Source organism: Phascolarctos cinereus, unplaced genomic scaffold (assembly GCF_003287225.1).
Source record: "Phascolarctos cinereus isolate Bilbo 61053 unplaced genomic scaffold, phaCin_HiC Scaffold_726;HRSCAF=1367, whole genome shotgun sequence".
In the NCBI taxonomy this organism is placed as follows: domain Eukaryota; kingdom Metazoa; phylum Chordata; class Mammalia; order Diprotodontia; family Phascolarctidae; genus Phascolarctos; species Phascolarctos cinereus.
Window position 1 is genome coordinate 274,880,411 of NW_027556098.1, and position 24,152 is coordinate 274,904,562.

Here is a 24,152-nt window from a genome sequence, read left to right on the forward strand (position 1 = left end):
TCATTTTTAATGGGGGTGGGATGGTAGGAGGGAAAAGAAAATAGATATTTGTTCATTTAATTAAAAGTATTTTGGCAGCAGCATAGAGAATAAACTACAGTGGTGAGGGACTTGCGGCCTAGAGATTAATTAAAAGGCTGTCGCAGTAGTATAGGCAAGAAAGGATAAGAGCCAAAACTAAGGTGGTAGCCTAAGATTTATACGAGTGAAGATTAGGCATTGAATTCAAGAGATGTTATGGAAGTAGAAAGTGTTGTCAATTGATTGGATATGTGGAATAAGAATGAGGAATCAAGGATAATGCCAAGGTTATGAATGTAAGGGACAGGAAGAATGGTAATGCCTTTGATTTTCATTTTTTCTTATTTTTAAAATTTATTTTATTAATTTATTTTTATTTATCAACAATCACTTCCATATGCTTTTGAGTTTAAAATTTTTCTCCCCCTTCCTCCCCACCACCCTCCCCAAGACGATGCAGAATCTGATATAGGCTATACATTTACATTCCTATTAAGTGTATTTTCACATTAGTGATGTTGTAAGTAAAAATTAAAACCAATAGGAGGAACCATCAGAAAGAGTAAACAAAACTCAATAGAGGAGAAAAAAATAGCAATTCAACTTCCATAATTCTTTCTTTGGATGTGGATAGCATTTTCCATCACAAGGCCTCTGGAGATGTCTTAGATCCTTGTATTGCTGAGAAGGGTTAAGCTTATCAATATTAGTCATCATACAATGTGGCTGTTATTGTGTACAATGTTCTCTTGGTTCTGCTCACTTCACTCAGCATCAGACCATACTAGTCTTTCCAGGTTTTTCTGAAGTCAGCCTGTTCATCATTTCTTATAGCACAATAGTATACCAAGGAATGGCAATGCCTTTGACAGAAATCAGGAACTTTGGAAGAGGGAAGGGTAAGAGGAGAAAAATATAAGGAGTTTAGTATTGGACATTTTGAGTGTGAAATGTCTCACTGAGTTTTAAATGTTCAATAGGCAATTAATTTAGACCAAAGTTCAGGGCAGAAACTGGGCTGGATATCAATATCTAGGAATCATCTATGTAAAGATAATAGTTAAGCCCATGGAAGCTGATGAGGTTACCAAAAAAGTATAAAGGAAGACAAGAAGAGGGCCAAGTGCAGAATCTTGGGGAACACTCACAATTAGGAGGTATGAATGAATGCTGAGCCAATAAAGGAAACTGAGGAGCAGTCAAATAGGTAGGAATAGAACCAGGAGAAAGTAGTATCACAAAAACCAAAGAAAGTATCCAGGAGAAGAAGGTGGTGAGTAGGGTTGATGACTGAGAAGACCATCAGATCTGGCAATTAAGAGATCATTTGGTGTTATTAGAGAGTAGTTTCAGTTGAGCTATGAGGTTTTAAGTCAGATGGCAAAGAATTGAGTGAGTAGGGGCAGCTAGGTGGCACAGTGGATAGAGCACCGGCCCTGAAGTCAGGAGAACCTGAGTTCAAATCCGACCTCAGACCAAATGCTTGACACTTACTAGCTGTGTGACCCTGGGCAAGTCACTTAACCCCAATTGTCTGAAAAGAAATTGAGTGAGTAGAAGCCATGAGTATAGGCATCTTTCTCAAGAAATTTGGATGAGAAAAGGAGAAAATGCATAGGATTGTAACTTGAGGGGATAGTAGCATCTAATGAAGTGGTTTGGTTTTGTTGTTGTGTTTTTTTAAGGATAGGAGAGACTTGGGCATGTTTGAAGGCAGCAGAGAAAGAACCCGTAAATGGGGAAAGGTTGAATATTCAAGAGAGAGAAAGGAGATGATGAAGGATACAATTTGCTGAAGAAAATGGGAAGAGATAGGATTAAGTATACATGTAGAAGAGTTGGCCTTGGCAAGGAAGAAGGCTACCTCTTCGTCAGAGACTGGGGAACAGGAGAAGAGTGTGGGAAAATTACGACATGGGGTTTTGAGATGAAGAGAATGGAAGCTTAGGTCAAATGGCCTCAATTGTCTCAGCAAAGCAAGAGCCAGAGAGGCGGGAGAAGGAGAGATATAGGAAGCTTGAGAAGGGAAGAGAAGGTTTGGAACAGTTTCTGTGGGAAGTGAGATAGGGAGTCAATGAAAGAGGAATACAAAGATTGGCTTTCTGCATTGAGGGCCAGGTTGATGTTGTGTAATGTGAATATGTAATGAGTTGGTCAGCACAGGTGTAGGACTTCCCCCAGCTGCACTCAGCATCTCATGAGTAGGAGCAAAAGAGGCAGATGATGAGAAAAGTACAGAGCTAAGGTTTGACCTGATATATGTAGTGACAGGAAAAGGGAACAAGGAATCCAAGACTAGAGGACGGTAGAATTGAAATTCACTGGGTCTCTTTCCTCCTTTAACATGAGGGAGGTTGTAATACATGACCTTGAAAGTCCTTTCCACCTCTGACTTGAGCCCAAGTTCCTAAAGCTATTAATATCAAATTCAGGGTGATGACATGGATCTCCTTACACCTAGTTCAATGTGTTTTCCATCACCCACGCTACCTCCATGGGTTATATTGGGATAGTCTAACTTAGAACAACTGGTTGGACTCTGAATACTCTCTGTATATCCATTAGTGGGGGCGGCGTGCCCTCAATAATCAAACTAGTTTGAGGATTCATTCCCACAGACCTTTGGGCAATGGCATCAAAGGAAAGCAAATTGGACCAGCAGTTAAGAGAATAAGACAAATGCCACTGAGACTTTGACAGATGGTGGAAGCCGCCATGCTAAGAAGAGGATCTGAGCCATTCCAAGAAAATAGAATTACCTTGAGCTGGCGCCACGGACAAGAACAATGTGGCTCTTCCCTTGTAAGCAAATAGGTCCCCACACACTATTCGCAACTAGAGAAATAACCAAACCACTGAGCTTGTACCTCTTTACTGCGTGATTAAATCTCTAATGCTTATGACTCCCAGGTTCCTCCTGAAATCAAGCAGTTCTCACTCACCCTTGCAGCGTGGACTGCTTGGCATGGAAGGGAGGAGGCAGGAGTTGGAACCAGAAATCTGATCTCTCTAGAAGTCAGGGTTTTACTTTGCCCTGTGGCACCGGGAAGTAAGCCCTAGGACAAGTATTGTTGCCAGTGCTTGCTTTAGGAGCCTGGATGCTGGTGACAGACTTCCTTATCCCTCCTCTGTTCGATTTTGCCATCATGAAGTGGTCTTATGAATGAGCCACCTTAAGTGACTCCTGAAAGTCTCAGGAGCAGGGTGAAAGGAAAGAGAGAGCTCTTAATCCTCAGGCCAACAGAGTAAACAAAAGCTAGTGGACATGCTGGAATGGCAAGAAGACAGTTTCTCCATCTCACTTGGTCCCTCCTCAAACCAGCTATACTCTAGCCCCCCAAACAATTTGAGGGAGAATATTCTAGGGGTCAGAGCACAGTTTGGCTATGTAAACTGCGATGATGAAGGCTACAGGCAAAGCAAGGCTTGGCCAAAAGTTGACATCAGACCTTCTAATACTTATGAGATCTTTTCCCTCCTATGGCCTTGGGGACAATTTTGTGACCTGGGGAAAATGGCCTGGGTAGACAGGATCCCAGGATCTTAACTCTTGATTGGCAGAGATCCCACAAGTCATCAATCCCCTCATTTTATAGATGAGGAAACTGAGGCCCAGAAAGATTAATTGTTACATGGGTAACATGCAGAGTCCAACCAGTTGTTCCAAGTTAGACTATTCTAATGTAATCCAGGGAGGTGGTGTGGGTGATGGAAAACACACTGAACTAGGTATAAGGAGACCCGTGTTATGACCCTGGATTTGATAGGATTTGATATTAATTAGCTTTGGGAACTTGGGCTCAAGTCAGAGGTGGAAAGGACTTTCAAGGTCATGTATTACAACCTCCCTCATAACAGAGTTGGGATTTAAACTTAGGGTGCCATGACTCCATGTTCAGCAAGTCTTTCCTCTCTGCTATGCTAAGTGAATTAAAACCAGTTTTACTAAGCTGGGTGTATTCTACATTCAGCCAGTGATTTATTGAATGTCTCTAAGGATGCCCATTTCCTATGTCTTGGTTTACCTATTTGTAAAATGGGAAAGATTGGGAATGGGATGAGAAAGGGGGAGAGAATAATCCCTGCAACCTAAATTCGTGCTTCTAGTGTGAAGAAAGCGGCTGCTTTAAACAGATGGGTTAATAGCCTCACAGGCTCCAAATTCCCTGAACAGAAGACATAGATGTTTATTGTGAGCAGGAAGCCGGGGAAGCAGGAGGGGCAGCTTAGTTCATCCCAGCCCCCATTGCCCAAGTTGATAGTTACCAAATCAGAGCACAAATAGAATTGTCCTGCAATGTAAGCGGAGGGCCGTGAAGGATTGAATTAATGTCCTGATGTCTCTAGCCAGATGGAAGGAGCCTGGAAAATCAGGCAGGGGTACAGAAAGGGTGCCTGAATGAAGAAGGCTCTGACCCTGAGGGGAGAGCTACCTGGGACTCATTGGGCTCCTCATAACAGGGCTGTCAGCCCAGATGAGAGCAATCTCTGGAGGAGAGAGTGAGAGGGAAGGGAAGGCGAAGGCCCATACAGTGGATCGAGGGCATTTACAGTATCAGCAAGATACAATCTGACACCAGAGACTGCTGAGCACAGACTCTGGGTGAGCAAATAAAGGTATGTTAAGGCGAGAGAGGAGCCAGCTGGGACAGAGTTCGTGAAGGAGCATGCAATAAGACAGGAAGTGTAGTCTTAAGTGGATGGTTGAGAATTTTTGCTGGAGCTTAGGACAGTCAGTCACCAGCACTTTTCACACTTTTCCAAGAGGCAAAGGCCAGCCAGCAGAGGCTTCTTTATGGCCTGATTTCCTAGAACTGTTGTCTCCATTCAACAGGGGTGTTGATGCAGTTTGTTCACTAGTAACAGTCAACGAAGTGCAGAGATAGAAAGAACAATGGACCTGTCATCAGACAGACCTGGGCTCAAGTCTCAGTTCTGAAACATATTGACTAGGTGACGTTAAGCAAGTCACTTAGCTTCTCTGTGAGTTTCCTCATGGTAAAATGGGTATGATAATACTTTCCACTAACAACCTCAAAGAGTTGTTATGAGACTCAACCGTCATAATTCATATAAAATACTTTGTGACCATGAAGCCGTTTATACATTTGAATAGTTACTGTGTAGATAGATGTAGTCATGACAATAGTAACTACAACAACTAAGTACTCTAAAGTCTGAAAAGTCCTTTACATGTGTTATTTCACTTGGCCGAAAAGTAACAATGGATTCGCCATGCCACAGCCCTTAACCAGCAGCCAGTATATAGTAAGTTCTCAATAAATGTTAGTTGACTGACCGATCTCATTTGTGCTATGCAATGTCAATGCATCAGTCAATAAAAACAGTTATTAGAACAGTCCTGTGAATAATAAAATATCTTTTAAAAATTCAACTAAATATTAGACTTCTTTTAATGGTTCTCAGTCCCCATGAGTGGCCACCTTGGTGACTCCCAGCATAGTCAGGCTCTTACAGATGCCAGTAGCTCAAAAAGAGATACTGTAATGGGATGATACCAGGATTAGGTTACATCAGGCACTAACTCAGTTCTCAATCCCTTCTAGCCCCCACAAATCCGTACCTCCTTCCTTGGAGAAAGGAAACAGAAAAGACTTTCTCAGTTAGTATCAAAAGGGCACATGATTTTAGACCTCAAAGGAGCCTAAAATACTATCTAGCTCAAACACTTCATTTGGCAGATGAGAAAAGCAAGGCCCTGGGAGGCTTGTTTGGAGAGGTGGTGGTTGGGGCAGCTAGGTGGCGCAGTGGATAGAGCACCAGCCCTGGATTCAGGAGGACCTGAGTTCAAATCTGGCCTCAGACACATAATGCTTACTAGCTGTGTGACTCTGGGCAAGTCACTTAACCCCATTGCCTAGCCAAAAAAAAAGAGAGACGGTAGTCGTGAGAACAGGGACTTAAAACTATCCAGGAACACACAGAGGCCAACGAACCAACACAGTTAAAGAGCCAGTTCTCTCTAGTGGCAGAGGAGAAAGAAAAGGAATATAGGCAGAAGGAAAGTGAAGCAAGCTTTTTTTAATATGTTTTATTGATGCTTTTTGCTTGTTCGTCAGTCATCTCTGTCTATGAATGTATTGGTGTGGTGCTCTCTTTACTGATGTAGATCTCAGCCTCTTCATACCTTCTCACCCCTTGGCCACAGTCAAGTATAATTATGTACAAACAAGATAAACTGGAGATAATAGATTGTTATTCATGGAAAAAATTGGTTTAATTAATTTTTATAAAAAAGAGAAAAGAAAAGATACCTTCAAGCATGTGCACCCCTAGCCAAGGGAAAAATGAAGGGTACATTGGTACTCTAAAAATATTAAAAGAACAAGAAGAATTCTGGAGTTTGGGGAAGATTTTCTGTGGAGTATTTGAGTAAAGACATAGACATTGTACAAAATGAAAAGATATGAAGAGGTTGAGACCTACATCATTAAAAAGAACACCAATGAAATCATAAGAAGTACCTAAGTATTATGCAAAGCACCTTTCTAGGCCATTGTGGGATGTATAAAATAAGTGTAAGAATGCCTGTCCTCAAGGAGCTTATAATCTAATTAGGGAAATACAGGAATAAAACCCAGCAAGAGATAGAAAAAAATTCTATCTAAAATAATTTAAAATTGTGTAAAAGATCCAGTACTTAACCTACAAAGACAGACTTTGGACTTATATGATTACAGCTACAAAACACTTTTAACAGAAATAAAGACAAACAATTAGAGATATTCATTATTCATAGCATGGCTATAACAATATAATGAAAATGATGATAATACTGAATTAATTTACAGATTTAGTGCCATGCCAATCAAAGTACCATGGAATTATTTTATACAATGCTATACTTGTTTTATTCCTGCAAAAGCTTTTTAATTTTATATAATCAAAATTGTATATTTTCTCTTTTAAGATCACTTCTGCTGCTTATTTGATTAAGAATTTGCCCCTGAGTCATTATTGTGCAAGGTACCACCTTCCATTTTCCTATAATTGTTTTTCAATGTGGCCTTTTATATTTAGGCAGAGTATTCATTTGGAACTTATTGTGCTAATAATAACAAAACTCATCTGGAAGAACAGAGGTCAAGATTTCAAGGGAAATAGAAGAGGGAAAAGTAGGAATACAGGGGGAAACAGAATTACCATAACCAGATCTCAAACTAGATGATAAAACAATAATCTTCAAAAACCAGTTGTTCCTGGCTTAAAAAATAGAAAAGTTGACCAGTGGCATAGAGTAAGCAAGCAAGACAGAGAAACAACCAAGCATAGCAACCTAGCATTCAATAAACTGAAGGACATGAACTACTCAGATAAAGGCTACCTGTTTGATAATAACCGGAAAGCAGTTTGGCAGAAATTAGGTTTAGACCAACATCTTACATCACACGCCATAATAATTTCCAAATGGATTCTCAACCTAAAAGTAAAAGGCCATATCAAAAAGCAATTCAAGAATAATGGAAGGTGGTATTTTGTACAACTGTGACTAGGGAACAAATTCGTAACCAAAATAGAGATAAAGGTAATCCTAAAAGATGAAAGAGAGGATTTTGATTTCATAAAATTTTAATATTTTCAAGAACAAGATAAATGCATCTATAATAAGAAGAAATGTTGACTCGGGAATTGTGTTTTACAATTTAACAGAGATTTTGCAGAATCTCTCCTAAAATCTGATATCCAAGCTATATAAAGAATGATACAAACCATCAACAACCATATAAAAGAATACTCAAAATTACTCCTAATAGGGGATGTGCAAACTAAAGCAGCTCTGAACTTTTAACTCACACCCATCAGATTGGCAAAAATGACAAAATTTGGAAGTAATTTAGTAAATGCTAGAAGGACTGTGGAAAGACAAGTACGTTGTTGATGGAGCTATGAATCAATTCTAGAAAACAATATGGAATTTTACCAGAAAACTCTATATACTCTTTGACTTAGCAATCGGTACATCTGCTAGATAACCATGAAGAATGTCAAAGATTGGGGGACGGTTCCTATATGCATAAAATCATTTGTAGCAGCCCTTTCTTTAGTATAGCAAAGAAATGATAGTCACTCCTTAGTCTGCTACTTGACTCATTACCATTCAATCAATCAAGAAGCAAGCATAAATTCACCCTCATTATCCTGAATTCTAAGGTAATGGTAGGGATATATCTGGATATGTCCTTTATTAACAAAATAGCAACTTTCCTGAAAGCAATGTGGTCTCCATTGACTGGTTCATAGGATCACAGATTCATTGGGTCATAGTTGAAAAGTTGTAAGGCACCCCAGAGGCCATCTGATCTGACCCTCTCAATTTACAAGCAAGTGAACTGAAGCCTGGGCAGATGAAATACCTTGCCCAAGGGCACAAAGGTAGTAAGTAGAATTCAAACCCAGGTCCTCTGACTCCAGAACCAGTGTTGTCTCTACTAGAGGCACAAATTGTGATATATAAGTATAATGGAATATTATTATATTGATGAGAGAATATTCTTATATCATATTGCGTTAAAATTGAAACATAAGAAATGAAGAATTTAGGGGAGCTGGGTGGCGCAGTAGATAGAACACCAGCCCTGGAGTCAGGAGGACCTGAGTTCAAGTGCGGTCTCAGACACCTTACACTTACTAGCTGTGTGACCCTGGGCAAGTCACTTAACCCTGTTTGCCTCACTTTCCTCATCTGTAAAATGATCTGGAGAAGAAAATGGCAAAACATTCCAGTATCTTTGCCAAGAAAACCCCAGATGGGATCACAAAGAGTCGAATACAACTGAACAACAACTCCTCTTTTACAAGGGAAAGTTGTGTTGGTGGAAGGAAAGGGAGGTGAAAGAATCACTAAGAAGTCACAGAGATATAAGAAAAAAAAAAGCAACAACAAATTTGCTTCAAAAATAGAAAAGAGACTCTACCCCTAGCAAATACATACAGGCAACTTAAAAGATTTCTCTCTCCCAAAGATAATTGCATTTGCCTCTTTCTTCTTGAGGCATGAGCCAGTCAATAATCAGTCAATAAACATTTATTAAACCAGACCGAGTGAGGTGTATAGGGTGCTCAGAGAGGACTAGCACCTCCGGTGTGAGGGCCGCTGAGCCCTTTTCGGGGCTGTTTATCCACCGCTTCCAAGAAACACAGTGGCTATACTCCAGTAAAACCCACTCAGCAGACAGGCTAAATCAGGCTGAAGGTAACCAGCAGGCCTCAAACCTGTCAGTGAGTTAGGGGGTTGTCTACCCCAAGCATGTGAAGACGTAATGAGTGGATATAGGATTGTAGAGGGAATAAAGGAAAGAGAAATACAGAGGAGGAAGGATTAGGATTGCAAGGCCCCAGGTATGCTGGCCATAATAAAGGAGGGGCATGGAGGGAGAAGCAGCAGGCTCCAGACCCCTCCCCACCTCTTCCAATCTGCTCCTGAGACCCGAGGGGTTCCTTTACTGATCTTTAGCTCCCTGCATGATCAGCCCCTTGCCCAGTGTATCCAAGGCTGCAGGCTGAACCGGACTCAGAAAAGCAAACTGCCAGCAGGGAAACCTCTTCCAGCTAGGAGCCCGCTGACTTGCAAACTGTCTCCAAGCTGCTGCTAATGCTAGCCTATAGCTGTAACACCCAGCACTGCGATCCTAACAAATCTGACATAGAGGCAGGCACCTGGGAGGATGCTCAGGGCCCCAGAGCAGGGGATATTGCCCCTCTCCACCTGTCACCCACCTCCAGGCTCAGGATGCCATTCAGAAGGCAGTCTGAGCAACCCCGCAGTACAATGAATGAACGAAATGCAACAAATGAATGGATTACTGGTTCTAGAGACCAAAGATCTGGGTTCAAATGCCACTTCTGCTATTTACTACCTGTGTGACCTTGAGCAGTCATCTCTCCTCTCCAGACCTCAGTTTCCCCATCTGTAAAATGCAAGTGTTGGGTTAAATGGCCTCTGAGTTCCCTTCTATCTTTGGAGTTCCTGTATGATTCCAAGATGTAGAAAGGAAATCTGGTATAGCTGAATCAAAGGATCTGAGTTTGTGTCCTGGTTGCACTACTCACAACTTATAATGGTCCCCCATTCCTGGAAGATTCCAGCTCTTTGTGTCCGCCTCCTGGCTTCCCTGGCTTCCTTCAAGTCCCAACTAAAATCCTACCTTCCACAGGAAGCCTTTCCCAATCTCCTTTAATTCCTTCTACTGATTATTTCAAGTTTGCCCTATACGTAGCTAGCTTATACATAGCTAGTTCATACAAAGCAAACATAGCATACATAGCACCCCACCCCCCCTTCATTATTAGAATGTGAGGTCCTAGAGAACAAATACTGTCTTTTGCCTTTCTTTATATCCCCCGTGGTTAGTATAATGCCTAGTGCATAATAGGCACTTGGTAAACATTTGTTGACTAGCTGACTGATTAGCACATGAAATGTGCTCAAATGAAGTCCTGTCCAGAGGTAGGGGAATGGCCCCGGGGGTTCTTTCAATGTTGCCCATGACTAAAACTGACATTGCTTTTGGGAGGAATAGGGAACATACCAGATAACAGAGTAAGGACTTGAAAAGATCCAGATTGACTAGAGCCTTGGGATAAACCTAATAAGAGAAAATTTAACAGAGATAAAGGGGCAGCTAGGTAGCACAGTAGACAAAGTACCTGGCCTGGAGTCAGGAAGACTCTTCTTTTCTTCCTGGGTTCAAATCTGGCCTCAAACGCTTACTACCTGTGTGACCCTGGGCAAGTCACTCAACCCTATTTGCCTCCGTTTTCTCATCTATAAAAGGAGCTGGAGAAGGAAATGGTAAACCACTCCAGTATCTTTGCCAAGAAAACCCCAAATGGAGTCACAAAGAGTCAGACATGACTGAAACAACTGAACAACAACAGAGATAAATGTCAAGTTTTACACTTCATTTTTAAAAATCCATTTAAGAAGTATAAGACAGAGAAGTCATAGTTGAAAAGCAGTTTGTCTCTTTACCAGAGGAAGCTGAGTGATTCAGCACTGGAAGTCAGGAAGTTCTGAGTTCAAATCTAGCCTCAGCTTACTTACTAGCTATGTGACCCTGGGCAAGTTGTCATGAGGACGAAATGAAGTAATGTTTGTAAAATGCTTAGCACCATGCCTGGCACATAGTAGGCACTTAAGAATAATCTATTCCCTTCCTTTCCTGTCTGATCTGGGACCATGCCATTAATCAAAAAAAAAACCATTTATTAATTGCCTGCTATATTCCAAGCACTGTGCTTGACTTTAGGGAAACAAAGGGGCAGCTAGATGGCACAGTGGATAGAGTGCTAGGCCTGGAATCAGAAAGACTCATCTTCCTGAGTTGAAATCTACTAGCTATGTGACTCTGGGCAAGTCACTTCCCCTGGTTGCCTCAGTTTCTCATCTGTAAAATGAGCTGGAGAAGGAAATGCCAAACCACTCCAGTATCTTTGCCAAGAAAACCCCAAATGGGGTCACAAAAAGTCAGACACAACTAAACAACAACAATTGGAAAAGACAAAAAAAACTGAAACACTCCCTGCCCTCATAGAGCTTTTAATCGATTGAAGTAAACAACATGAACCATATAAATAAATACAAGGTGATTTAGGCAGTAGGTGGAAATGCTAGCAGCCTTCTGGGGGATCCAGAAAGGCCCCCAGTAGATGCTAAGACTAGTGCTGAGCTTTCAAGGAAACTAGGAATTTTAAGAAGTGAGAAAATTCATGGTAAGCAAGGGGGATAGTCTGTGCAGAGGCATGGATGGGAGACAATGTTGTGATTAAGGATGAGCAGGAAGGCCAGTTTTTCTGGATTGTAGAGTATACAAAGGGGACTAATGTATGCCATCACTGGAAATGTAGGTTGGAACAGGTTGCAAAAGGTCTCAATGACAAATAGAGGATTTTATATTTGGTCTTGGAAGTGAAGGGAATCTCTGGAGTGTCCTGAGTAGGGCAGTACCATGTGGAGCATGGGGAAAGACTTATGGGAGAGAGACCCACTAGGAGGCTATTCTAGCAGTCCAAGTTAGGACTGATGAGAGCCTGAACTAGGGTGGCAGTTACGTGAGAAGAAAGAAGGGGCTGGATGTAAGGGGAGGAAAAAGCAGAAAAAAATGTAGCACCGTGCCTCCCTCATTCCCACGCATGGAAGGAGCAGGATGGCATAATGCCCTCAGCATAAACACCCCCTGGGCAACCCATGCCAAGCGAGGGCATCACTCTGTGGTGGGGAAAGAGAGGAGGATATCAAGCTGTCTGTATCCTGGGTGATATAGATGATAGCAGAGAATCCTTTTCAGAGAGTCGGGGTCCCCATTGTATTGACTGTAGAGTCTTCATTAAAATGCTTTCTTTTGGAAGCTACAGAAGAGCAAGTCCTGCATTCCTCATTTCACATCAGCCTGTGTCAAGGGCACTGCTGACTTAGGAATCATGAGATGCTAGTGCTGCAGGGGACCTTAGAGATTAGCTAGTCCAAAAATCTCCCCACATTTTACAGATGAAAACATTGAGATTTATGGAAGCTAAATGGCCAACTGGGTGATGCAATGGATAGAGCATTAGACTTGGAGGTAGAAAGATCTCAATTCAAGTCCTGCCTCAGATGCTAGTTGTGTGACCCTGGACTCTCTCTCAGCCTTAGTTTCCTTATCTGTAAAATGGGGATAATAATAGTACTGACCTCTCCAGGCTATTGTGAGGATCAAATGAGATAACAGGCAGGAAATGTTTTGCAAACCTTAAAGGGCTCTTTATATGCAAGCTTTTGTTGTTGTCCTTATTGTTGTTGTTGTTGTTATATGACTTGCCCAAGGTCTCACAGCTGGTAAATGGCAGAGCTGGATTCTGACCCAAGTCTTCTGATGGCCAGCTATGCTTTTTATTACTCCACACTGCCTGTTACCTCCCCCAGATCTATCCTTCTTGGTCTGCCTTCTGTACGGAACTTGTGTTGAATATATGGGCCCCCTTGGCCACCCAATGGTTAATTTGGTTTTCCCGGGTTGACAACAAACACACCACCAAAACAGGCAACTATTTTTATCCCCAGATTAATCACAAAAGGCTAATGCTTCCACCTTCCCTGTGATTAAAAATTAGGAGACCAAATTCTATAGTGGTACAGGATAATAACCAATCCAGCTAGTGTGATATATGAATAATGCATCTCTCGGCTGGCTGTTCCACTGCTCCTCTCCCCCTCCACTGCCTCCCTCTCACTGTCTCTTCTGCCCAAGTTTGAATGGAGAGGTAATGAGTTGCTCTCCTTCCGGTAAAGTTACAGCTGTGGAGAACGACTGTTGATTTCTATTCAGTTTGACGGCCCTGTAAATCCTCCCCCAGCCCTTCCTCCTTCTGCTGCATAGGCACACACACACATACGCCCCCACAGCCACCATCCTCCATCCACACCCCTCACTCCCACCCTCACCCCCATCTGGTGTGTAATGAGCCGAGGGCCAATCAATAATGCATGCCTACATGAATAACCAGGATGATAACCACTTATTTGGGAAGATGTAATCAGGACCCATTCTGAGTGTGTGTGTGTGTTTGTGTGTGTGTGTGTGTGTGTGTGTGTGTGTGCTTGTGTGTGTGTATATACATGAGCCTAATCTCTCCTTATCTCCATGTCTCTGTTACCTCTAATTCAATAGACTGAATCATAAGCAAAAAAGATATTGGGAAATGTTTCAAGAGAATTAAATACCTATAGGTTTTCTTTGGTGACCTTGAACATGAGGACACAGGTCAAAACGTCATGAAGCTGCCTCAGTGAGACTGTGAGGTTGGAGCATGGCCCAGAAGACTCAAACAAGAGGCCTGACCATTTGGGGCACTTGTGGTCTCTATAGGAGGTAGCAGAGACAAGGGGGTGGGGGAAGGAGAATGGAGTTGGACACAGTTGGACACAGATGACAAGGTGTCCAGAGCCCTGCATCTCATTCTTCCTCCTTAAATACTAGTTATGTGTTCCCAGCGATCCAATGTACACTGAGATCGCTGAGACCTTACTAACTCTACCTTGGAGCCTCAGTTAGAGAAGCAAGAGCAGTAAGCAGGTAAGGGAACAAGGAGTATTAGGATAAGAGCCCTATCTACATCTTTGTGAAAGGGTCAAGTTCGGTTACTCTTTCCCTGTGGATCAGTTCTCTCCTCTGGAAAGGAGTGGGAAGGGGCCTTCTCTGTATCTTTTGAATGAAATTCCCATTATTGAGAGCGAATCATTAGCTGCTCTGCACTCCCCCATTTATCAGAACCCATAATCATCCTCTTTCCCCACCCTGAACCATCTTGTGATCATGGGGCTCTGACCAACCCTGACCAGCCCAGGGAAGGCAAGCCAAGAACTAATGAGTGTTTAGCAAGCCCCCAAATGAAAGGCTGTGAGCAGTGTTGGACCAGTGAGTTGTCATTAATGCTGAGCCCCAGGGGCCCTGGCCACCCCACCCAGAGAGGCCATCTGCTCTGAGCTGTGGGACCACCCAGCAAGACATTGGCTGAAAAGAGAAAGGACTGGGAGGGGCTGAATGACCTCAAAAAGGCCAGAACACCTTTCTTCAGCCAAGACAGAAGGCATTGGGGGAGAGAAAAGAGAGGGGAATGGGATAGGGACAACCGGAGCAACTGATTCCATATTAGAAACACCGAGGGTATTCACATTCTCATCCAAAATGTCAGGAGGAAGCCGTTTAGAATGTAGTTACAGCTTCAGGAAGTTTAGCCAGAGAGAATCCTGGCTCGAGGCAGGGTAGAGGTGATGAACTGGGGAGGGACTTCTATTTAAGGATAATAGAGCCACATTGGCATCTAGTCCAAACCCCATATTTTTCAGAGAATCAGGTCACACAGGTAGAGAGTGGAAGAATCAGGGTTCGAAGTTCATTCCCTTGACTTCAGATCCAGTGGGCTTTCCATAGCACTATACTACCTCTCCATGCCCAGCTGGCTCTGGGACAGAGCAGAGTTATTGATGGGAGGAGATGTTAGGGGAAATGGCTTAGGGGGGATCCTGGAGCTATCACATGGCATGTCTGGGGCCCAAGGAGAAGTACACACCTTGAAGGGGACTCTGGGAAGGAAGGAAGGAACAAAGGAAAGAAGCACTTATTAAGTGCCCTGGAACTGTGCTAAACTCTTTACAAATGTTGTCTCATTTAATCCTCAAAACCTCCCTGTGAGGCAGATGCTGTTATTATACCCAATTTACAGCTTAGGAGAGTCAGGCAGACAAAGGTTAAGTGATTCGCTCAGGGTCACTCAGCTAGTGAGTGTCCGAGGGTGGATTGGAACTCAGGTCTTCCTGACTCCAGGCCCAGCGCTCTATCCATTTCACCACCAGGTGCCTCCTCCATTTGTCTGGGTGAAAAGACCTTCTCGCACCAGAGAGTTGGACCTTTACTAAACTACTGCGTCTGGCCCAAGCCCAGCAGTCTGTTGAGTGAAGAGCTGTAAACCCCTATCCCCATAGTAACCCATGGGAACCAGGAGAGAGAGTTCCCTTTGTGTTATGTTAGGCCAATGCTACTATCTTAGTCATTCTAATGTACTCCAGGGATCAAAGGCCACTGACCAGACCAGGCCGGCTTCCAAAGCCTCCAGAGCAGACTACACTCCCCAACTTCAGGGGAAGAAGCAGGAAAGGGAGAGCAGGAGGGAGGTGAGGAGAGAGAAGGATGGGAGAACTTGCACCATTTGTAATTTTTCCAGGGAAACAAAGGAAAGGAAGAGAGAGTAGAAATGTCCTGAGGCCTGTATACTCTGCCTAATATCATAATATATGGAAAGGGCACTGGTCTAGGAATAAGGGCGCTTGGGTTCTAGTCTTTAATGATGCATACTACTATCATCTATGACCTCTGGCAAGTCCCCTAACCTTGCTGGGCATCTGCTTCCTCATCTCTAAAACATCTTTAAAATCAATCAATTAGCAAGGAATTATTAAACACCTTCTATGTGCCAGGCATTGTGCCAGGCTCTTCGTATACATATATAAAGAATGAAACTATCCCTACTCTCAATGGACATGAAAGTATAAAAAGTTTGATCCTTTTAAATAAGTTCGATTTTTATTTTTCAATTTAATTATTATGAGGCTTTACGTTGCCTACTCTGAAAAAGTTGACCTGCAGAGAGAATAGTCTTTGGCCAATCACACACATACACACACACACACACACAAAACCAAGTCAATTAACAAGTGTTTATTAAGAATGTGCTAGGCACTGTGGTAGGTACTGGGGATATGTCCACTAGAGTAGCCCAACCAAGTCAGGTTGTAGAAATCCAACCACTGCTAACGAAATAATGAGGCTCAAGGAAAATGTCACTTCTTGGCCTTCAACCTGATCTGTCGACTGTGTTTTTCTTCCACAGTGCCTCCTGACGATCCAGTCATCCTAGGAGGACCAGTGATCAGTCTTCGTGCGGGAGACCCCCTCAACCTTACCTGCCATGCTGACAATGCCAAGCCAGCTGCCTCTATCATCTGGATGAGGAAAGGAGAGGTCATGAATGGAGCCACCTACTCCAAGGTGAGATACTGGATTGGAAAGGGTTGGGGGATGGTGGCCAGACATGGACTTTTCTCTCAGTCCACAAGATCACAGAATGCTAAAGTTGGTAAGTACCTTAGAAATAATAATATAACCGGGGGAAGCTAGGTGGCGCAATGGATAGAGCACTGGCCCTGGAGTCAGGAGGACCTGAGTTCAAATCCTGCCTCAGACACATAACACTTACTAGCTGTGTGACCCTGGGCAGTCACTTAACCCCCATTGCCCAAAAAGAAAAAAAAAGAAATAATAATATAACCATAGAGCTAGATCTGGATAGGACCTCGGAGATCATCTCGAACCCCTTTATTTTATAGGTTAGGAAACTGAGGCCCAGAAAGGGGAAGGGACCTGCTGATGGTCACACAGGCAGTAGGTCACGAAGACAGATGTGTTTCAAACCCAGGTACTCTTCCCACTATGCAATACAGGAATCCCTTCTACGTCACAATTTTCCCCATCAAGGTTTTGAAATGTCACGGGTCAGAATAAGAAATTAAATGGAAGGGGCAATTAGGTGGTGCAGTGGATAGAGCACCAGCCCTGGAGTCAGGAGGACCTGAGTTCAAATCTGGCCTCAGACACTTGACACTTACTGGCTGTGTGACCCTGGGCAAGTCACTTAACCCCATTGCCTAGCCAAAAAAAAAAAAGAAAAGAAAAGAAAAGAAAAACAAGAAATTAAATGGGAATTTGGGGGGAGTTTTGTGGAAAATGCAGATAACACGCAAAGGCCAGCAGATGACACAGAAAAAGCTTTAAAACTCAGAAATGCATAAAATATATGCATATAGTATTGTATAATATAGCCTATGACTAAATACTTAACCCAAATTTTACAACAAGGTACCGTAAACACCCCACAAAAGAAAAAGAAAAAAAAATTCAGACTTTTTCTCTGGTATGAAGGGAGGACCTTATGTGGAATTTCCAGATCATGGGGGACACTCTACCCCTAAACCCTGCAGTGTGGAAGGGATAACTATTGATCCCCTCAGCTCAACATGCTCTTCATCAATGAAGGATTTGGGGTCTTATTAGCTGCCCCTATTCCTATTCCAAGAAGCTAAACCCTCAAATTCAAAGGAATTCATACTTTTTAAGAGGGACAGCTCCAGGATTGCCCCAGGTTCTAAACTGTCATACCAGGTCCACAGCAGGACCCAGCCTCCAGGGCCCTTCATCCCTCCACCCACCAGATTGGGAGGGATAAACACCTTCCCTCCAGCATAGTCCCAAGCCCTGGGGCTCTGAAAGCTGGCTTATTAGGAGATAAATCCTCCAGCTTGTCTTTCGGGTAGGGAGCCACCCAGCTGTATCATTAAACATGAAAATATGACAACGGGAATATTCCAATCAGATGAGGGCAGAGGGGAAGGAAGCAGACATTCTTCCCAGACTTGTCAGGTCCTGGTCCCTTTCAGCCCTAAGTAGCAGCTGGGCTTTGTAGCCTCAGAAAAGAAAAGATAGAATTTAACAGGACCCAGCAGAGGGCAGAAAGGGCTAAGGACAGCTGCCAAAAACTCGAATGACCTCCTGTCCCTCATTCCAAAGCCTGAAATTGAGATGTCAAGTTCAACTCTGCAAATATTTACTGATCACCTCCTCTCTGCCAAATACACATGGGAAGTACAGGACAGAGGAAACACAGAGCCCTACAATGGAATCCTGGACAAAGCTCAAAGTGTTTCCAGGGCCTCACAGATTTTGGGGGGAGACAAGACTGTAGAGAATCAAGTCCTAGATGGTCTGGTGTAGCCACTAAGTTTCCATCAGGTCACTTGTCCTCTTTTTTCCCTCCCCCTTTTCAAGATTTACAATCCAACGTTGCTTCCCAGGCTCCGGCTCCTCTCTGCTAAAGCACCCAGCAATTACTCTTACCAAAATGTCACATCAGTTTTTTGTAGTTGATGAAGAGTAGGCCCTGGAGAAGCCAAAAGTGGGGAAAGGAAAGGAGCTTCTCTGAGAAGGGGGGTGAGCCCACAAGGTCTCTTCAAAGAGCTGCAATAATAATAATAATAATAATTAGTAATGATAAATGATGATGGTGATGATGATGATACCTCCCTCAAGGTGTTCAAGCACTTTTTATTTTTTGAGGCACATATGATCCTCAAAATGATGGGTAAAAGGGACAGATGCTATTAGCCTAGGCAGCTAGGAGGCATAATTGATAGACCACTGGACATGAAGTCAGAAACACTTGAGTTTCTAATGCTACCTTGGTCACTTACAAGCTGTATGACTGTGGGCAAGTCATCTAATTTCTTTCAGCCTCAGTTTCCTCATCTGTAAAATAGGTATAAAAAAGCATCTACATTATAGGGTTGGTTGTTGTGAGGATCAAATGAGATAATATATTGTAAAGGGCTTTGTCAACCTTTAAGGGCTATGTGAGTGCTAGCTAGTATTATTATATTATATTGTTCCAGATGAAGACACTGTGGCCAAGAGAGGTTAAATTACTTACCCACAGTCATACAGCTAGCTAGTATGAAAATCAGGACTAGAACCTGGGTCTCCAAACCCTAAATAGACTGTTCTTTCTATAATTGCTGGAGAAGGGGAGGAGACCAAAGAATGTAGAAGGATTATATCTCACAGGGGTTAATTTTGTGGTCAATATCATCATCTTTGCCATCCTTTTATAAGACCTTTCCTCCAGAGATGACATCTAAAATGACATCTGAGCACTAAAGGGAACCAGTCAGTCAATAAGCATTTATTAGGCGCTTACTATGTGCCAGGCACTGTGCTAAGCACTGGGAAGTGGTTAGAAAAAAAAAGACAAAAACATTCCCTGAGTGCAGATTTTCTATGCTACTCTATCTCTCAAAAACAGAAATTCTTGGATGATTCTCCCTTGTGCTCCTCCACCTCACAAGTGTTCTGAAGTCAGCTCCAGTCCAAGTCTACTGTTAAATTTTCAGTATAAGCATTTACGCCTTGGAAATTGGCGAACACTAAGAATCAGGGCTTGATTTATTATTTTGTAGATTTTCTAGACTTAAGAAAGTAATGGGGGAAATGTGAATAATGCAGATTAAACTCAGTGTGTCATGCATACACTTTTTTTTTCAGAGAACCAGTTGTTAAACATTTACCAGCACACCCCTAGGCTCCTCTTTTTCATGGTTAAGGCTACCAGATGATTAGGCAAAGGATTTGTTGTTATTCGGTAGTTTTCAGTCATGTCCAACCCTTCATGACCCCATTTGGGATTTTCTTAGCAAAGATATTGGAGTAGTTTGCCGTTTCGTTCTATAGCTCATTTTGCAAATGAGGAAACTGAGGCAAACAGAGTTAAGTGGGTCACCCAGGGTCACACAGCTACTAAGTGTCTGAGACCAGATTTGAACTCAAGAAGATGAGTCTTCCTGACTCCAGGCCTGGCACTCTATCCACTGCACCACCTAGCTGCTTCTAGGCGAAGGATAGAATTCAACAAACTTATTAAGCACATACTACGCACAAGGCACTGAGCTAGACACTAAAGGGTGCCTCAGCAATGGAAACCGCTCCTTTCCTAGTGGATAAAACTGGGGAAGAGAGTCATTTGAAAGGGATAGTTTTCTTTTCCCTTGCTTTAAGAACATATTTCAATTAAAGTCCATTCAGCTAGAAAAGACAGAAAACATGTCAAGTGTGCAGACCTAGGATTCTTTTCCCTTAAGGGCTTCCTGGGCACAGCTTTGATCAACTCAGTCAATAAGCATTGATTAAGCACCTACATGGGGAGCTCGGTGGTGCAGTGGATAGAGTGCCTGGCCTGGAGTCAGGAAGAATCATCTTCCCAAGTTCAAATCCAGCCTCAGACACTTAATAGCTATGTGACCCTGGGCAAGTTACTTAACCCTATTTACCTCAGTTTCCTCACCTGCAAAATGAGCTAGAGAAGAAAATGGCAAACTACTATAGTATCTTTGCCAGGAATTCCCCCCCCCAAATGGGGTCACAAAGAGTCAGACAACTGAACAACAACAACAGCAAAGCACCTACGTCTGAGGAATATGACGTCGCCTGTTCTCCATTCTGCCCCCCACACGGTTGCCAGATTGAAATTTCTTTTTTTTTCTCTAACAAACTATTTTTTGTTAATTTATTTATTTTTAGTTTGCAACATTCACTTCCACAAGCTTTTGAGTTTTAAATTTTCTCCCCCTCCCTCCACCTCCCTCCCCAAAATGGCTCGCAATCTGATACAGGCTATACACATATATTCCTATTAAACATATTTTCAAATTAGTCATTTTGTAAAGAAAGATTAGAACCAATAGGAGAAACCACAAGAAAGAAGAAACAAAACAAAAGAGAAGAAAAAAAGAGCAAATAGCATACTTCTATCTGCATTCAGACTCCATAGTTCTTTCTCTGGATGTGGATAGCATTTTCCATCATGAGAGTTTTAAGGAAGTCTTAGATCCTTACATTGCTGAGAAAAGCTTAGTCTATCAAAGTTAGTCATCGCACAATGTGGCTATTACTGTGTACAACATTCTCCTATATCTGCTCACTTCACTCAGCATCGGTCCATACAAGTCTTTCCAAGTTTTTCAGAAGTCTACCTGCTCATCATTTCTTAAAGCACAATAGTATTCCATTACACTCATATACCACAACTTGTTCAGCCATTCCTCAAATGATGGGCATCTCTTCAATTTTCAATTCTTTACCACCACAGAAAGAGTTGCTATAAATATTTTTATGCATGTGGGTCCTTTTCCTATTTTTATGATCTCACTGGGATACAGCCCTAGAAGTGCTATTGCTGGGTCAAAGGGTATGCACATTTTTATAGCCCTTTGGACATAGCTCCAAATTGCTCTCCAAAATGGTTGGATCAGTTCGCAACCCACCAACAATGCATTACGGTTCTAATTTTCTCACACCTTCTCCAACATTTATCATTTTCCTGTTCTGTCATGTTAGCCAATCTGTTTAGGTGTGATGTGGTACCTTAGAGTTGTTTTGATTTGCATTTCTCTAATCAATAATGATTTAGAGCATTTTTTCATATGACTATAGATAGCTCTAATTTCTTCATATGAAAACTGCCTGTTCATGTCCTTTGACCATTTATCAGTTGGGGAATGACTTGTATTCTTATAAATTTGACTTAGTTCTCTATGTATTTTAGAAGTGAGGCCCTTATCAGAGACATTGGTTGTAAAAATTCTTTCCCAGTCTTCTGCTTCCCTCCTAATCTTGGTTGCATTGGCTTTGTTCGTGCAAAAACTTTTCAATTTAATGTAATCAAAATTATCCATTTTGCATTTCATAATGTTCTCTGTCTCTTGTTTGGTCATAAATTCTTCCATTCATAAATCTGACAGATAAACTATTCCTTGCTCTCCCAGTTTGCTTATAGTATCAGCTTTATATCTAAATTGCGTACCCATTTTGACTTTATTTTGGTATATGGTGTGAGATTTGGGTCTATGCCTAGTTTCTGCCATACTCTTTTCCAGTTTTCCCAGCAGTTTTTGTCAAATAGTGAGTTCTTATCCCAGAAGCTGGGGTCTTTGGGTTTATCCAACAGTAGATTACTATAGTCATTGACTACTGTGTCTTACACATCTAACCTATTCCACTGATCCACCACTCTATTTCTTAGCCAGTACCAAGCAGTTTTGATGGTTGCTGCTTTATAATACAATTTAAGATCTGGCATGGCTAGGCCACCGTTCCCTGCATTTCTTTTCATTAGTTCCCTTGATAAGATTGATATTTCTAAAGCACAGATCTGACCATGTTACTCGCTCCCCTGCTGAAGAAGTTCCAATGGTTCCCTCTTGCCTCTAGGATCAGATATCAGTTCCTCTGTTTGGCATTGAAAGTCCTTCACAAATTGTCTCAAACCTATCTTTCCAGACTGATTTCATATTTCTCCTCTTTATTACCTCTCTGTCCCAGCCAAACTGGCCTATATGTTTTTCCCCATACCTGTCATTTCCCTCTCCATACGTTTGCCCAGCCTATCCCCCCCCCACCATCACTTTCCAGTATTCTCCCTCCTTATCTCTCCATCTTGAAATCTTCAGCTCCTTTCAATGCTCAGCTAAAGTGCTACCTCCTAAAAGAAACCTTTCCAGAAGATTTGCCCAATTGTTAGTTGTCTCCCTGACCCTGATATCACTTTGCATAAATTTTGTATTAAATCATCAGTGTACAAATTGTTTCTTCCCAATATAACATGATCCCCTCAAAGGCAGGAACTGTTTCATTTTTGTCTGTGTATGCCCCATGCTTTACACAGTGCCTAGCACATAGTACTTAATACTCCAAGCATCTGTTGAATTGAATTGAGCCGGCAAGGATATGTAAAAATTTAACTAGCGATGTGAGTTGTTATGAGAGAGATGTGACAAGATGATCTGTGATGAGGTGACATGTAACTGAGAGATGAAATAGGGGCTCAAGGAAAGGAAGAACCACCAGGGGCTGGAGACTCCATATTTCTCTTTCCAGGTACAAGCCATGTATTCATCTGACCTCGCCATCCTACGGATTCATTAGGTTTTCCTTCTTGTGTCTCTGAAGTGGGTGCTTACATGCAAAAACATCAAAGATAGCCTTCCAAGGTCTCCGTGTTGGTTTTGCTTTCTTTCTCCTTTTCCTCCAGACAGCCAGCATCATCAGACTGTCTGAGAATGAGCATACCCTTCCATGTGTTTTCATCTGAGCTTCTGGGCCTTGAAGTTGGCAGTGGCATTATCATCCGAAATGCCAACAAATAAATAGATAAGAGAGTGGGAGGAGAGGTGACAGAAGAGTGTTTGATCTCCTTAGAAGGAGGAGGAGGAAGGGATACTTGCTGAGCAGAGATGCTAAGGCAAGAGAAGAGAGAAGAGGATGCATTCGGAATCACCTTTGGTTTGGTTTCCCACCAGGCCATGATCTGGGGTCTGCATTTGATCACCCCTCAGGGTCAGACCCAAAGAAACCAGCTTTCTCTCCACACCCCAAGCACAGCTCAAGCCTTTCTCAAGAAAAGGAGCTTCCGCTGTTAGTGCTCACAAACATAGGCTTTTCCAATCAATTATATCCATCCAAGACTTAGGGCCAGAAAGGATCCCTGAGCTTATGTAGTGCAACTCTACTTCCATTTTACAGATGAAGAAAGACATAAGAAAATTAAATGTCTTGCCTAACATCACATAGCTAGTAAGTAGCAGAGGCATAAAGCACTGGGCTGGGAACCAAGAAGACTCATCTTCTGAGTTCACATCCAGCCTCAGACACGTACTAGTTGTGTGACCCTGGGCAAGTCACTTCACCTTGTTTGCCTCAGTTTCTTCATCTTTAAAAATGAGATGGAGAAGGAAATGGCAAACTACTCCAGTGTCTTTGCCAAGAAAACCCCAAATGGGGTCATGGAGAGTCAGACACAAATGAACAACAACACACAGTAAGTAGAAGACCTGGGATTTAAACCCAGGTTCCTGGCTCCAGCGCCCTGTCCATTATACTTCAGCTGAGAAGACAAAACTAACACAAATGAAATTAGTAGCAAGACAATCAAATAAGGATCGTAGCTGACATATACATTTAATACAAGTAACAGAT

General features: G+C 42.4%; 1 protein-coding gene across 1 annotated transcript in view; it reads left to right on the top strand.

Annotated features, from left to right (window-relative positions):
* KIRREL3 (kirre like nephrin family adhesion molecule 3) overlaps positions 1-24,152 on the top strand; it is a 173,956-nt gene that overhangs the window by 97,269 nt on the left and 52,535 nt on the right. The window contains exon 4 of the mRNA XM_021000632.2: positions 16,408-16,565. Within this exon, the coding sequence (XP_020856291.2) occupies positions 16,408-16,565 (158 nt within the window). The remainder of the gene's footprint in view (positions 1-16,407; positions 16,566-24,152) is intronic.